General features: G+C 37.8%; 1 protein-coding gene across 5 annotated transcripts in view; it reads left to right on the forward strand.

Moving 5' to 3' along the window:
* Window positions 1-16,946, forward strand: part of NIN (ninein) — a 97,276-nt gene extending 80,330 nt beyond the window's left edge. Inside the window, exons 27-31 of one of the 5 annotated variants that reach the window (XM_081830534.1) lie at window positions 419-568; window positions 2,493-2,597; window positions 6,660-6,860; window positions 10,434-10,547; window positions 12,969-16,946. In XM_081830534.1, the coding sequence (XP_081686660.1) occupies window positions 419-568; window positions 2,493-2,597; window positions 6,660-6,860; window positions 10,434-10,547; window positions 12,969-13,178 (780 nt within the window). In that variant the 3' untranslated portion in view covers window positions 13,179-16,946. Of the gene's footprint in view, window positions 1-418; window positions 569-2,492; window positions 2,598-6,659; window positions 6,861-8,661; window positions 10,352-10,433 lie in introns of those variants that run through there. The other 4 variants (XM_081830535.1, XM_081830538.1, XM_081830536.1 and 1 more) reach the window with 4 other exon arrangements.
* The last annotated feature ends 769 nt before the right edge of the window (window positions 16,947-17,715 follow it).

A 17,715-nucleotide genomic window follows, 5' to 3' on the forward strand; every position in this document is an offset into this window, starting at 1 on the left:
TTCTCGCTCTCTCTCTCAAATAAATAGAATCTTAAAAAAAAGAATTGGCAGACTTGACTGAAAAAAAAAAGTGTTTTTAATACAACAAAACCTGGGGTGCCTGGGTGGCTCAATCATTAAGCATCTGCCTTCGGCTCAGGTCATGATTCCAGGGTCCTCAGATCGAGCCCTGCATCGGGCTCCCTGCTCGGCATGAAGCCTGCTTCTCCCTCTCCCATTCTCCCTGCTTGTGTTCCCTCTCTCGCTGTCTCTGTCAAAAAATAAATAAAATCTTAAAGAAAAAAAAAAAGAATTAAAAAAAAAATACAACAAAACCCAAGTGCTGAAAAAAAAACCAACTTTCCTTATGTTCATTTTTTTTCTTTCTTGCTAGATGACTATATTAACATTTCTTCCTCTCACGTATGTTCTTGTTAAGGTCCGTCAGCTGGAATCCAACCTTCTTCCCCCCAAGCACCAAAAACATCTAAACCCATCAGGTACTATGAAGCCCACAGAGCAAGAGAAGATGAGCTTGAAGAGAGAGTGTGAACAGTTTCAAAAGGAACGATCTCCTACTAATAAGAAAGTGAGTTTTAAGAGTTTATACCGTGTGTCTATTTCTTTACTATGATGTGTCCCTATGTGTATGTTTTTTTCCCTGCATGCTTCCAACAAAATGATTGATTACAGTGGTATATTTTGGTTCTTCCATCTATCTATACTTTTGTGATCTTATCAAATAGCATCATAGTTCTTTTTGATTCAGGGATGGTTGAAAAGGAGCAGTTAACTTTAAGTATTCATAATGAAGATGCTTAATCTTCAGTAGTATTATAGCCCTTTTAAGTTAGTAAAATCTATTTTTAAATGTATATATCCTGAATATTAGAAACATCTTAATATGGTCTGTATTAGCTACCTATTGCTGTGTAACAAAACAACAAACATTTGTTGTCTCACAGTTTCTGTGGGTGGGGCATTCAGAAGCAGCTTAGCTGAGTGCTTCTGGCTGAGGGGCTCATGAGGTTGCAGTCCACACATCAGCTGGGACTGCATTTATCTGAAGGCTCCACTGCTACTGAGGGATCCACTTCTAAGTTCAGGAATGTAACTGTTAGGAGGAGGCTTCTATTCCTTGCTGGCTGATTACAGAGACCTCAGCTCCTCACTGCCTGGGCCTTTTCTCAGATCATGGCAGTGAGTGATAGGAGAGAGATCCCAAAAGCTGTGGTGCCTTTTATAAGCTGTCCTGGAAGTGACACACCATCATTTCTGCTATCTTCTGTTGGTCACACAGACTAACCCTGGTACAGGAAAACTCCACAACACTGTAAACCCCAAGAGGTGGAGATCAGTAGGGACCATCTTGGAGACTGGCTACCACGTGGTTAAACCTCCGTAGCATCACTCAGTTTGCTTTCTGTACTTTGTTCCATGAAGTAAGAGTTCTAAGACCAGTGTTACCCTGGGAGTTCTGGTTGTTAACTTGTTTTCTTTCTTTTTTCTTCTAAACTAAAACTCAGAGTTTTCACTGTTATCTTCCTCTTCTGAAAATTATGGTTCATGTAAAAATCTGGGAAGAATGATGAACAATCAATTACTTCTGTTATAAAAACTGTATGAAAATGTTAAGTTTGTGAAAGTTATCATGACCATAGGCAGTAAGAAGACTGGTTTGTGCTCTAACGGGGAAATACCATTCAGTTTTAGGTATATAAACTTTTCAGAAAGATAAAGGGTTTCATCCAGCTGCTAAGGGAAAAGTCTAATGATAGTTTTAACCTGAAAAGCTTACACTTCTCTTTAACAATTTTTGCTCCTCTCCTCAGCTCTTTTTGATAGAAACCAAAATCAGGATTCTACAAGTGTCATATATTTTCTACTTAGCAATATTCTGAATTCCAGGGTCATGTAGCTCATTACATTCCTCCTATAATAGAGAATTCTAAAAATGGATACTCACAAAATCTTCAAATTTCATCTTTAAAATTGAGAAAGGAGTTCTCCAACTCAGGTTTTATGTACTCTCAGTTTTAAGCCTTTAAACTTTGCCTTAAGACAGTGTTTTTCCCACTGCAGATCCATAGTAGAGGATCATGAAATTGATTTAGTGAAATATCAGCCTTCTTTATTAATAAGATATGCTAGAAAATATCAGAGTCCATGGCTCATGGTAAGGATAAATTTCATTTCATGAAAGTTCTCTTTCAGTGATACGTACTTATAATTGGTTATGGGTGTGGGCTATGTCCTGGGTATATTTCTTAAGTGAGCAGCACTGAAGTTTGAAAGCCAGGTGCCTTCTGGAATCTGTTCCACGGAAGCAGTGGTGATTAAAAACTATCCTACTTAAATGTAATCAGTGCACTGAATTATATTGTTTTCCTTCAATGAGTGAACTCTGCTTTCTTCCAAGGGTTAAGATTTCTGACTAGCATAAATTTGTCAAAATAAAGCAGAGCAACTCAAGCGTGTTTCGTTTTTTTAAAGGGAATTTTTTTGTTTTTTAGCAGGTCAGTCAGATGAATTCCCTTGAAAGAGAATTAGAAACGATTCATTTGGAAAATGAAGGCCTGAAAAAGAAACAAGTAAAACTGGATGAGCAGCTAATGGAGGTAAGTTTTTAAGCAACTGGCCTTAGCTATGAAGAATATTTTAATCCATGAATGTGCCATTTGTTGGGAGAGACTAGCATAGCACTGAATTCCTATTATGAAGAAAAGTGAAAAAGTATGCTGCCAAGCTGAATTCTTTGGTCTGTCTTACCAAGTTTGATAGACGTTGTTGCTCATTACATAGTCACAGGAATTCATACTGCTTCAGAGAGGAAGGAATCATGTTGACTATTCTAAAATGCAAGGACCCATACCTCCACAAATTCAGGTGGCAGGGACTCTGTCTGATCTTGGCCAAGAGGCCCAGAGCTCCCCCACCACCGCTGAGGTTGTAACAGTTTCCTGACACCTCCCCTATTGTAGTGTTTTACAGATGGGTTGCTAACAACCTCTTTAGTTAGGAAATCCGTGCAGGGAATTTGGGAGCATTAGCATTTAGAAGTTTAATCTTCCAGGGCTGTCACTGTTCATTACTACATTTGTAACTCAGCACTGCCTTGTGAGAGGTACATCTGTTAAATATAAAAATGGAGTTGTAAAACTTGTCAGCTTGGACACTGAGTTTCCAGTCTACTAGACTGCTTTCTGAATACTAAAGACAATGATAGGATATAAAACAACTTACGTACAAATCCTCCTTAACAATACAAATTTCACTGAGATACTTTGCTTGGGGTAGATGAAAATGTCATGTGGTGAACTGTAAAATTTATTTAAGGTTGAGAGGCATGGGTAGAAAACATCTTTTTGTGCTCTTAAAAAGTCGTGTGTAAACAAATATTTTAGAGCCAGAATTATAGGATGAGAGAGATTAAATAGATGGTTCTTAAATGTGAAATATGGGCAGATATGTCACACTGACATTTAAATGACCGCTGAGGTTTCTGCCAATTTTATGTTCTCTGATTTATCCACTAATAGGGGGATTAAACTATAAATAGTGAAATTCCAAACCCTTTTTTTCTTTCTCTGACAGCACATAATAAATGTGTTCCAAAGCTTGAGCTGCAGGCTGTGTTTAGATGTAGAGATGCTTTCTGATGAAATAATTGTATATTGTGATGAATAAGATATCTGAAGCTAAGCTCCACATGTCTCATACCAAATTGAAAAGTAACAGGGTATACTTAGTCACTGGTAGATCTTCCCCAAATGTTCTGCCAACAGGCCCATCCATCTCCCACCTGCTCTAGCCGGCCTCAGAAACCTCTCTCTCTTCCTAACCCCACTTCACATGTTTAACTATCATAAGCAATTTCCCTTCATTATTTTTCTCCTTGATCTAGTAGTAAATATTTGCTAATGGATGAAGTAAACGGATGTTCATGGTACTAGAGCTGAATAACTAAAGGAAACACTTGAATTTTCCATCGGAACACTGAAAAGAACATCTCATACACTATTCTAATGAAACTTTCTTTAGGCAATAAGACAGCTATTAACTCTGTACAGACCGATACAAATTGGATTCTTCAGCAGCTTTATTAAAATGTAATTCATATACCATATAGCTCACCTATTTAAAGTATATACTTCGATGACTTTGTTATATTAATTTTTTAAATGGTGGTAAATATATGCAGAACCAAATTTGCCATTTTAAAATTCAGTGGCATTAATTACATTCACAGTGTTCTACAACCCTCACCGCTACTTCCAAAACATTTGCATCACCCCAGAGACTCTAACCATTAAGCAATAACTCTCCCTATCCCACCAGCCCTACAAAGTGGGTTTTTATTTATGTTCTGACATCTATAGATGAGGCCACTTTGGGGCGCGTACAGTGGTTTTCACACCATTTTTTGTGCACACCTCACCTGAGGGATAGGTACATTCCTCTGACTTGGCAGGGATTCTCATTGGGTTTGGGTGAGGGGCAGGCGGCAGGGGGAGGAGATGTTCCAACATCAGAATCTTTGGGATCAAGGATTTTAAGAAAAGCTCTCTAGGCGATTCTAATCTGATGTATGTCCTCCCTTGTGGGAAGGAGTTTCTCCTCATCCTTCTGTGTCAGTTTAAAAGTCACTGATCTAGGGGCCCCTGGCTGGCTCAGTTGCTGGAGCGTGTGACTCTTGATCTTAGTGTTGTGAGTTTGAGCCCTGTGTTGAGTGTAGAGATTACTTAAAAATAAAATCTTCAAAGAAAAAAAAAACGTCACAGCTAATACAATATGTACCCATAGCCTAGGGCAATTAAATTCTTCCTTTTCCTAGTCTAGTGATTTGAGATCTTTAATTCCTACTCCAGGGCTTTTTCAACGACATGAGGCAATGTTCTCTAAATAACTGAATTTGAAGGTTCAAGAAAAGGGTTACAATCTGCATCAGCAGTTCTCAAGTCAGCCTAGCCAACAGTTCCAACACTTGAGCAACAAAATTGCCATTTGGAGATGCAGAATATAAACTATAAAAGTATTTAGTATCAGGTCCATCCAGACTAGACCTGGAATGTTCTAAATAATTCTGTTGGGACAGGTGGAGGTAAAGGTGGTAAGTTCACAAACTAGCCAAATCACAGTAGGTGAGGAAGCAGTTGCAGGATGAGAGCTATGAGACATTTTAAGGTCTGTAAAATTGGTATACAGAGAAATGTAAATGTTGTCCTTTATAAGTCCTTCCTGACTAGAGCACACATGTTCAGGTATATAATATACCCAGTTTTAACTGTTCTCTTTTTATAACTCATACTTTTCTTCCTCTTTTTATGACTCCTGTAATTTTCTTTTGTTTTTGTTTTGTCTGTGGCTAACCTGCACCTAGAACTCTGTGGTTGGAACTAGCAGAGAAGGGTGCAGTTCTCTGCCTGAGCTAGTGTGTGAAGGTAGAACATTCTCTTTCAATGCATTTCATAGCATGGAGATATCTCATTAGACTCCTTGTTCACGTAATCATTTTTACTGACTCTAACAGTTAGTAAATACGTAAGAGCCAATATTCATTTTGCTTTAACTATGGAATATGTCTCTGTTTCCATGTACACCAGGATTTTCCTCAGTATTTAAAGATCTAGGTGAAGAAAATCATCCTGCTGATATAAAATCATGGGATCATAATTCTCCCTATTTTTTAGTCCTGAAAATAAAATGGTGGGTTTCTGAATCTACAACTAGAAAATTTCAAAATGGGTAATCTCCCACCTCAGAAATTTAGATTTAAGGAAATGGATAGTGGCTCTGAAGTTTCATAACATTTAATTATAGTTGTGTCGTGGAGGGCCTTTTTCCCTTCTCACAAGCCTGGAGGAGCTGCTTCTTGAGTCTGGTACTTGAGTCTGGTCATGTTCATTGCATGCCTTCTGCGGGGTCCTCTGTCTGCTGAATGTGTCGACAGATGTGGAGTGGCATGCCTCACTGCCAAATGCAGTGCGTTCTCCTTCTCCTTTTTCCTCTCCCCAGCTTTGGCATGTGATACACATATCATTTCCTCATTGCCTTGAACAAATATTTCTGTTCCATATACTTCAATTCCCGGGGATTCTAGGATATCACCCTTTGTCCCAGAATTGCTTATCTTATAGTGCTATTTAAGAGTTGAACATTGGTGAACTGAAATAGAGTAAAATAATTTTAGATATGAGATTCTTTGTCTATCCTGGAAAATATATAGTCCTTGAACATTTGCTTTTAAGAATCTTTATGAATGGTAAGTAAAGTGGCAAAACCCTAAAGCATAACCACTTTCTCCCCTTTGCTTACTCCAACCCTGTCTGCATTTTATTTGTTTTAACGAGGCGTAATTAAATGTTCTAGTATAAGGAGACAATGAAGTAGAATTTAGACACATTATATATAGCGTGTACCTCATGCCCTTACAGTCACTCAAGAGTGAGGAAGTACAGTGTTTTAAGTCGAAAACTAATTATATTATCTCCTAAGGAAAATGACGCTTCCCAATTACTTACTTCTACTCAAGTCATGTACTGTCCTGTTTTCAAGTTATCAGGGGGTCTGAGAGGCCACTAATGAATCCATCAGCTTCATTCACTCTGCTTGACACTTTCAAGAGTAGCTCTGTGCTGCAAAGCACTGCAGCTGACCCGGGCTTTGCCTTTGTCGTCCAGAAGCAGCACCTGAGGTCCACTGTGATGCTTAGCCCATCCCCTCATGCTTGGGATCTCCAGCTGCGCCAGCAGCAAGCCTGTCCGATGGTGCCCAGGGAGCAGTTTCTGCAGCTTCAACACCAGCTGTTGCAGGCTGAGAGGACAAACCAGTGCCTGCAGGAGGAACTTGAAAACAGGACCTCCGAAACCAACACACCGCAGGTATGAGGCTCTTTCTTCCCTGCTGGTTAATTCAGCTCACCTCACCTCATTTGGCCTGTTTATGGGAAAGTTATACCCGTTCAAAGGTGGGGATGAAGAACCTAAATCTCTGTCAGAGAGCACCATCTTACCTGTATGACAAATCCACAGAACTGCAGTGTTACTTGGGGGTTTTGTTTTGGTTTTTTTGCAGTGATGCTCTTGCACTCTCAGCTTTGAAGCTGGGTAATGAAGCGTTCTGGGTCTCCTTTGCACATTCGTAGTTGATGAAGTATCAGGATCGCTTGAGCGTAGTGTACAACTGACCTAACGTTTTTTGACTTAACATTTGTCTGATGCCAAAAATATTACAGAATTCAAGTACAACTCTAGGATATGCATTATTAACAAAGCAACCTGGGTTTTCCTGTACTAGAGGGGTAGTCTGCTGAGTTCCATAGAATTCACAAGTGGGGACTTTAAACAACTAATAGAGTGTGTAGTCAGTGACTTGAGTTGATGTATTTCATTTAACTTAATTTTTAAGAATGATCAAGTTTGAAAACCTCTTCTTAAGGAAATAAACATCTTTTCCCTTTTCCTTTGAATTAGCCTTATCCTAGCTCACTACAGACACAATCTGATACAAGCTGGGTTTCCAAATAGTTCTCTTGAGACTTCTGAAAAAGCTTGACTAGGAATGAAGCACTTCATGCTTTTTGCTTGCCCAATTTGTTTATTCAAAACTAGGAATAAAATAAAAAATATTCCTTAGTTTGTATAATTCTAAATTCAATCTGGTTTGGATGCTTTTCTTCTGTTGTCTCTCAGTTGACTTTTCATAAGGAATTTCCCCACCTCCTTTTCTGTAATTGTCTCAAATTAGCACTATAATTATACCCTGGAGCAGTTCTGTCTTCCTCTTCTAGTAGTGGCTATCTGTGCTTTGTCATGATATGCTTCTGTCAGCTAATCTTTTGAACAAAACCTTAAAATTATTTTTGTCTTCTGTGCTTTAAAAGTTCACGTTTTTGGAAGTTTCTGCTATTCCACTTCAGTTTCCAAATAGTAAAATTGTGCTGGTGGGGTGTTGAACAGATGCTCCAACAATTCATTACAGAACTGAATTATAAAACCTTGACCTCAGTTTTTGTTTTTTTAAGATTTTATTTCTCAACAGAGAGAGCCAGCGAGAGAGGGAACACAAGCAGGGGGAGTGGGAGAGGGAGAAGCAGGCTCCCCGCCAAACAGGGAGCCCGATGCGGGGCTCATGACCTGAGCTGAAGGCAGACGCTTAACAACTGAGCCACCCAGGCGCCCTTGACCTCAGTTTTTAACAGACATTTTAAACCAAAGGATTAGGCGAAGATTTTATCTATTGCTTTCTCATACACACAGTTTTCAAAGCATGCTCTTCTACCCTACCTGCCAGTGTTTAAAAACAGTATCCTTTTACTCCGATTACTTCAGGATTAGATAGACAAAAACTGTTCAGATTTTTGTACTAAAAAAAAAAAAATTTCTCCAGTTGGATGGCAGAGTGGACTGCTTATTGCTGTCGCTAGAATGCCACTGCAGACTCTCCTATTTCTGGTAACTGAGCTGCCATTAATTTTGAAGCGACAGAATATTGTTAGAATCTGCACGATGCCTCTGTGTGTGGAGTGATGTGATGTCTTCTGCCTGTGTGTTGCTTTGCTTGCATGTGTAGTGTTCGTGTGCTTTTAAAAATTGTTTGCATTATAAATGTGTGAATTTAGACTCGTCCCAAAACATACTCTTGACATCAGGGTGAAGTGTACCACTTGCCTTCTTTCTCTAGGCCTTGCTACCAGAGCAGCGAGCAGTGCATGCAGATTCCTACAGAAGGATTGGGCACCTGTGAAAACTGGGCTGCTATTGATGGCATTTCTTACCATGGCAGATACTCAGATGCACACACCCATACACCCCGTGCGCGCACACACACACAGAGACATAAGCTGAAAAATGTTTTGGAATCAAGTGCTCTTTTAAATTATTGTTATTATTGCCTTTGCAGTATTATGTCTCTTATTTATTAATGTAGAAATGACAGATTTTGTGAATCAAATTCACAAATTTCAGCTTGTTTTGAATCGTTTTATTTATACCATTTAAAGAGTGTGGACTTGAGATTCTGAAAAGGATGTATTCTATATATTTTCTCATTCCATATGCTGTAACTGTTTTTAACAAGAGGTACTACTTTTATATATGGAATTTGAAGAAAATTTGGGTTATTTATACTGTTTTGTATAAGATGTATAATGCTTTTTTGACAGGAAAAAGGAAAATTTTGACAATAAAATAAATTTTAAATATATGACTGCCTTTGTTTTTCCTCTTTTGCCATGTTCCATGTTCTTCGACTTATCTGTTATGGTTTTGTTTTGTTTTGCTTTTTTTTTTCAGGCAAGTAGAAATCAGGCATTTTCCATTTACGTTTGAACTTTGAAAAAGCCATTATATCTTTTAAAATACAGTATTTTTTTTAAAGCTAGATGTTCTCAAGGCCTGATTTCTTGAGGTTTACTTTCTGCATTAGACTTATACATACTACAATTTTTGACTTCAAATTGGTCACATGGTTTAGTTGCTTATATTTGAATAAATGCTGTTATTTTATCCAAACAAATGTTGGCTTTCCACCCATGTTTGGTCATTCTGCATGCTTTTAAGAGGAGTTATATCATCAGCCATTAACACCTGAGTTTTGAAGAACCTTTTAAAATCTGAAATTCTGTATGTGAACATTTTAGTGGCCTGCCGGGAGAGGCCGTTGGTTGCACTCTATGTCTCTGTGTCCTTGGGCTCTCCAGACCCCACGGAATTCCTTCATCCATCACTGTTGTGTGAGGAGAGGAGGGGCAGCCGGGGGTCTTCTTCTGCCCTATTATTTTATCTAGGAGTCGTGTGTGGAAAGAGAATTCTTAATTTTAAATCTTTTACGATAAACCCATCCTCAGTGCAGGTGTTTGCTTCACACTGACAAGTCAAAATGGGAAACAGATGACTACAGTAACTGGCAGGAAGAGGCTGATTGTTATGAGGAAAGGAACACTAACAAACACCCTCACATCACAGTAACCAGCCATTTCACACAGGAAAAATGGACCTGCACATTGCAAGCTGATTGGAAATGTTAGGTGATCCTGAATAAACGCAGTTTTGTTTTATTCTTGAGAGACCCACAGTATGGCAAAGGCCCCAGTCACAGATGGAAGGTTGATAACCATAGTTTAATTTACTTTGGATACCCATCTTACTAGAGGAGATGCACACAGGTACTAAATTATGGGTTTTAAGAATATGGCTTTATCTCAGGGGAAAATGGTAACACAGGTAAGATTTTTTTTTTTTAATCTTTGATTCCTTCTCTGATAGGATTTCTTTTCTAACGTGCAACCCATGCAATGTTCAGAACCCCCATTTCACCAGAAATCCACCCTTCCAGTTACAAAGGCAAACATTTCCTGTCCTTTCTCTAGGAATCTTGTGGGGAAAAATAAATTACTAGTGTTTTTAGTATGGCATGATTTTCCAATGATAAAACCCTTTTTTTCCTCCTTTCAGGGAAACCAGGAGCAACTGGTGACCGTCATGGAGGAACGAATGATGGAAGTTGAACAGAAATTGAAACTGGTGAAAAGGCTTCTTCAGGATAAAGTGAATCAGCTCAAAGAACAAGTGAGCCTCCCGGGTCACCTCTACCCACCCACCTCACATTCCACTTTTAACTCCAGTTTTCCATTCCTTTATCGTCATTAACTTGTTCACTTCTGTTGTCAAATAAAGGCAAATGCTACTACAGATGTACAGCAGAATTTAGGATTCACTCTCCCCCATACCACTCCAGAAGTATGAATTCTGTATTCTCTACATTATTTTCCCAAAGCTCTTTTAAGGCAGGTTGGTCCACAATTTCAAAAATGTACATTTGCTAACAGAGACTGACACGGACCTAACGAATTAATTCCTAACAAAGTTCAGCAGCTCAAATTTAATGTTTGTAGATTTTTTTTATTTGCCCAAGACAGGAAACATTCTGTGGAAATAAACAGAAAATTTATGTTGGTAAAAAATTGGAAGATAAATGGAACTTTAGCTTTCCTGTTTACAACAGCTATGATGACCTCAAAAAGTACTTATGGCTATAACCAGACCCCAAAATGCTGTGCTCTGAATTAGAATAGGGACCCAGAATTCCAGGACCACTATGGAGACTGACCCTTTTCACCTGCTGGTGGCAGGTGTGGCCTGTGTTTAGAAAGTATTTGTGTAACCACTGATGACATGCAAAAAAGGACTACTTTATAGAACGTGTTGTAGTGCTTTGGAAACTGAGATGAAGAACTGAGGGGCGGGGGCAGAAACTGTCCAACCTGGTTTTCTAGATATATAAAAAGAAGAATCATCCCAAAAGAAGGTCTTAATGCAGAGGTAGACTGGAACTTTCCTTTGCCCAATGTCTTAATCACAAAATGGAAAGAAAGTCTTACACAATACACATTTATTCAATCCTTTAATCATTCACTTATTCAAAACATAGCTACTGTGTGCCAAGTCCTGTTCTAAGCACTAGAGATACAGCAGCGAACAAAACAAAATCCTGCTCATGTGGACTGTAATTCACTTACAAGGTATCGATCATTTGGCAAGGTAGTAATTTCAAAAATAAAGAAAATGGAGTCCACTTCAGCAGAGGAGAACGTAGAGAAGAAATACTTGATCCAACTCAGGAGTTTAAAGCAAGTTTCCTGAAGGCCTCTTAAACCAAGTACTGATGCTGAGTAAGATTTGAACAGATGAAGAAATGTGAGAAGGACATTGTAGGCTATGGGAACATCATGTAGTTATGACAACATATGGGGTGTGGACATCTACAAACATTTTGGCATTAACAGTTCATACGGTCCTGAAAGAAGCAGAAGAAACTAGAGCAATAAGGAGGAGTGGGCAGTAGAGAGCCCTAGGTGCTGAGCTATGGAGTTTGAATTTCATTCTGTAGGTGATGAAGAGCCATCAAAGTGTTTTTTAAAAGTGAAGAAAGGGGCGCCTGGGTGGCTCAGTTGGTTAAGCGACTGCCTTCGGCTCAGGTCATGATCCTGGAGTCCCGGGATCGAGTCCCGCATCGGGCTCCCTGCTCGGCGAGGAGCCTGCTTCTCCCTCTGACCCTCCCCCCTCTCATGTACTCTCTTTCTCGCTCTCTCAAATAAATAAATAAATCTTTAAAAAAAAAAAAAAAGTGAAGAAAGAAGGGGGAGAGAGAGAGATGAAAAGTTGTCTTAGGACAGTTTAATCGAGTAGGCGAGTATGTTACACCAGCCAGTCATCTAGGTCCTGGGCTTCAGTGTCACCATCTTTATCATTGCCTTTTGAAATGCTAATAAATTAGCTAAGCTTCAGTTCATTATTCCCTAAAAACTCTATACTTTCAGATGCCCTGGTTAAAACTGGGTGTAAAATGAGGTGTAACGAGAAAAGGGGGATTGGAATACATTAATAGGGACCATAATAAAATTATCCCAGGGCTGCTGACCAATTTTCCCAGCCCAACCTAGACTATATCTTCTAATCCTAAAAATTAAAATATATCTTCTAGACAAGCTCTACTATGCAAAAGGGGAAGAGCTAAGGAAAAGTAACTGCCCAAATCTTACCTTTGTTGTATACAATACATGGACCAAATTTTAAAATAAACAGTAGGTTATAGCTATGAATGTTCTTAACAAGTGCTTGAGCTTCCCAGAGTTAAAGTTCATACTCTATACCTCAGAAACTATAAAAGTATTTTGATATATTTTTAGAGAATGAAAAAGTAATACCTAATTTATTTAGGTGGAAAAAGACTTGGATTTTTGAGCCTTCAAATATTAATATGTTCTTTTTGTTAGTGACTTCTACAAGCAGCATGCAAAGAAACAGCTTGGAATAAGTGGATTTGCTCTACTTGTATCCCTGATGCCAGGTCTGATGTTAAACCTGTGTTGTAAAATAGAAGAATGTAATTGATAGACGTCATTTGCCTTTATGAACAACTGTCCTAATGTCACACCTTTAAACTTAATTACAGAAATGGAGTCAAGATGTTTCTGGTTCTGTTTCTAGCTCTACAAGAATACTAAAGCAGATGCAATGGTGAAGGATTTGTATGTTGAAAATGCCCAGTTGTTGAAAGCTCTGGAAATGACTGAACAGCGCCAAAAAACAGCGGAAAAGAAAAATTACCTCCTAGAAGAGAAGATTGCCAGCCTCAGTAACATAGTCAGGAATCTGGCACCAGCACCACTGACTTCTACACCTCCCTTGAGGTCATAGCCAAGCCAAAGGATACACTCATATTTGTGCACTTTACTGAAATGGATGGAACATTTCAGTAAGTTCTCTCAACCATTTGTTGTTTAAACCTTTAATGGTTTAAAGTTAAGCTCAACCTAAAACTGCCAGCAACAGAACTGGTCTCCATTCATTATAATTAGTTCTTCCAAAGAGACTAAATTATTCCCAAGCTTTGAATTTTTAAAAAATATCCTAATAGCCACCAAAAAGGTAGATATATGAACACGATGCAAGAGTCTTAAAACCCCAGTTTTGAATGAGTTTTTTTAAAATATTATATATAAAGCTATGTGTAAATGCCAGATATTTAAAGTTTGAGATCTGATTAGCCTATTGTTTTGATCTTTATTTAAAAAACAAATGTATGTCTTCTTACACCTTCAAATATGGAAAAGTCATTCTGTTTCTAATACTTTTGGTTCTTTGGTAACAGACCCTGGGCTCAATAACCACAGAGGTCAGAAAAGCCAGAGTCCATAGTACTCTACCTTTTAACAGCTATGACAGTATTACCACCCTTGATGTATTCTAGATGTAAAACTGATTTATTCAACTGCACTGTTAACTAATGTTAAAACTGTACTTTAAACATTTTTTTTCCTCCTTAGAAGTTTCATTCGGGGAGCTTATCTTCTAAAAAATGGATAAAGCCACGTTCTTAAAAGCATTTGAACTATAGGGAAAGCATTGAACAAATCACTTTGGAGTAAACAGCTACTCTTAGAAGAGAGATAAGCAAACCATGGGGGTTTCTCTCTCAAGTCTTGGAGTTCATGAACTTACATTTAGGGTTGCTTCAAGAACTCAGGGAACAATACTTTGAATGGTCTTCCTGAAACACTGTAGGGCCTCTTTAAGAATCTGAAATGCATAAACCATGTGACCTTATTTGTCTTATATTTAGAGCTATTCTGTGATTTTTATTTCTATATTTTTGGTGAATTTACTCTTCTGAAAAGCCTTGATTTTAGAGCTAAAAACTTATGGAAGAGTTATTTGCTTAACATAGGTTAAAATTTCCATGCTTCCTATTCTTCTAACACTTCAAATCTGATCATAAGAATTTCTTACTCTGAGGGTACCTGGGTGGCTCAGCCGGTTAGGCATCTGCCTTCTGCTTGGGTCATGATCCCAGTGTCCTGGGATCGAGTCCCGCATCGGGCTCCCTGCTCAGCAGGGAGTCTGCTTCTTCCTCTGACCCTCCCCCTTCTCGTGCTCTCTCTCTCTGAAATAAAATCTTTAATTTCTTACTCGGATAAGGACTGGCATGCCATCTGAGGTAAAAAAGTGCCAAGTAGGATTTTCCATTCAGTTCTCAAGACCAGAACTTTATAGAGCAGTCAACGTTTTTACGATGGGTAAATATTTTCCCCCAAATCAAAGCTTTGCTTCTTAGCCTACTTCAGCCAGCCAGCCATTGGTGGAGGACTTATGTTTAGGACACTGACAAAGCTCATTCTAGTGACCTACTTGTTTTTGTGGAACAGCAATTAGATAAGAAAAATTCACTCTGATGTATTCCTGGAAGGCCAAACCCATCGATTTACAAGACCGGTAACAGCAAAATCACGCACTGCTTTATGGGCAGGGACAAAAGATTCACGAAAACTGCCTAAGAAGTCATATGATGTTTAAAAATCTCAACAAAATAATTTGCATCAAGCAACTTTCAGGTTCCTCGTGGCCTAACCATCTGTTGGTCCCACCTGACAAGCTAGGGCCAACACAGAAATCCTTACTCCAAGAGCTCTGACAAGGTATGGCCATTTGTGGTACTGGAATTCAAACTCATGAAACAAACCTTTTCAGGTCTGGATAGCTCTTACTATCAGAAAGTCCTGATTTCTCCCTGGAAAAATAATTAATTTTAATCCTTCCCTGTAATTACCCTTCAAAACATGTCACATCTGCTATCATGCCTTCCCTAATCTTTCATCCCAGTGCAAACATTACTAGTCAACCCAAGTACTTGTATGGCATTGGCTTTAACAGAGAATGTTTTTCACTTAAAACTGTGGATAGACCTAGGGGACTAAGGTCATAAATAAACTATGCATCTGTGGTGTATTTATGTGATATGCTTCAAGTTACTCAAGGTTATTACTATCAAAATTGAACACCAAGCAGATTTCTCAAATAACTGGCTTTAGCATGTGATCACATGTGTTGTAATTTTTGTTGTTTTTTACATTACAAAAAGTGTAGGTTAATTTCTCATAAATCTATATTTATGTGTATATAAAATGCTGTATAATGAATGTAAATATGACTTTCTGGAAAGTTTTAGACTACATTTAGAATCCCTTTATCCAAAATCAAAATGCTGCTCAAATGATTAATTGAATCAACATCTAGGTGCTTTATTTCTTGTTTTACTGCACTTATAAAAGGGAAGAAGATCAACATGAAGTTACCTTAAATTTATACATTTGTGCAGCAGTTTATTTTTGTAGCCTAGAGTGGGAATTTAACTGGCAATTTATAATAGCATTTACAGCTTTTAAAAAATCTTTTAAAGAGATTAAATTTGAACTTAAATGTTTAGGTTTTGCTTTCAGACTTTATAATAGCACTCTTAAAAATCACTAGTTATGTATTCTTCTATAGGCATTTAGCTACTTGTTTGTTAAAAGCACTGGTTAAACTTTCTTTGGCTTTCTTAAGAGTTATTTAAATTAGTCTGAGAAGATGGGATATTCATTTCAAGGAAAGAGTCAAGTTTGCCTTTGTGATAATATGTTACGCTAAGACAAAGAAAGTGTGGATCACAAAACCTGCGTTGTTCTATTTTGCTTTCTTCTGCTCTTTAGAAGCCTGAACTCTTAAGCTCAAATTGTGAAGGGAGAAAAGTAGAAGGGGTGGGGTAGAACCGATCACAGTATTTTATTTATTTTTCTAAAACCTGGATTTTAAAACTATTTTAAATGTGAATCCTTCCCAGAAGCTTCAAATACATTGCTTATATATTTAATCTTGAGCATATTTTACATAAATAGATTACAAAATCATAAGCTTTCACAATATAGAAGGAGCTCTTACAGGTCTAGTGTTTCAATAATGTACAAATACCCAGGACAGGTATTATTATGAAGAACATTTTTCTTTAAGAATAAATAAAAAGTCCACTTTATGGTGGACTTTAACATGTGGGAATGAATTTATTTTTTTCATTTCTTTTTTTTCCTGAGGGAAGGAAAAGAGAAATATGTTGCTATTGTCAGCATCTTAAAGGTATTCCCTATCAAGGCAAGGCTAAGTGCTTTGTCATAGTATTAAGCAAGTCTTGTTTTGAATGGATTACCTGTAATGGCTCATTGGAATGATATACAAGTAATGCCAAAAGCCAAGTCAAAGCCTAATAACCAAAGCATTCCATATTTAAAACTTATTTATCATATCATATTTGGACCTATTTGAACATCTCAACACTCTAAAAAAGAAAACTGTATTATGGCATATGGATAGCTGTTTATTAAAATTAACCTTTTATTGCTCAGCTTTTTTGAATGATTTGAATTAACTTTATTCTTGTGGGAAGACATTTTCACACCATGATTTAAGGGAACACTAGTTTTGTGGGAAAAAAAACCAAAACCCTGAGTTCATCAAAAGCCATCTATAAGATTCTTTTGAGATAAAAATTAATGTGTATGTGTTGATATCAACTTTGTATATTTCATCTTAGCCATTCTCTCTTAAAGGTTTTAATGTGAGCTTAAAATGTAAATAAAGAATTTTGTAAACATGGCTCTTGTTTTCTATATATCCTGAACTTTTATACAGTGTCAGTACGTTCATCATTGGTCTTTAGAGTAAAAGCATCAAAATACTGCACTAAACACATTCTACAAATGCAGAAGCTCTGCATCCACCCCAGACCTAATAAATCATATTCTTCATATTCTTCATTTTAAGAAAATTCCCAAGTGATTTGTATGTGATTTAGAGCACTGGGACTCCATTTCTGTCACAGAATTGAAGACTTTTACACCAGCAAGTTTGGGGTCCCTGTACCCTGTAGTGGTTCGTAATTTACCTCCAGAATCCTGACTCAACCTCAGGTGAGGCCCTACTTGGGATTTTGAGTGCTTTGGAGGTGACTTTGTTTCACTTTCCCATCTTTATGGGTGACTCAGACTTAGTTGAGCTGTTTGTGAATGATGTGATATATACAAGTATAGACATAAATGTCAGCCTGAAAATACATTAAGTCACTATGCTGAATACTGAAATGTAGAATGGAAATGGTGGTCAAACTAGACCTGTCTCACAAGCCTTGTTTAATTATTTTCAAAGCTTTTATATCAGCCTTACACTGCCTTTAGGAGGCAAGAGCTATAATTATCCCCATTTTACAGGTGAGCAAACTGAAACTTAGCAAAATTGTGACTTAAGTCCACACAGCCAGCTAAAAAGGGCACTCAGGATTTAAGACCCTGATTTGTCTGTATTAATATGTTGCAGCACTTTATCAGTTTCTACTTCCATCAACAACATGTGTTGACTGAATACCTAC

The sequence above is a fragment of the Leptonychotes weddellii genome, chromosome 9 (genome assembly GCF_054177405.1).
Source record: "Leptonychotes weddellii isolate Sample4059 chromosome 9, ASM5417740v2, whole genome shotgun sequence".
NCBI classification, from domain to species: Eukaryota; Metazoa; Chordata; class Mammalia; order Carnivora; family Phocidae; genus Leptonychotes; species Leptonychotes weddellii.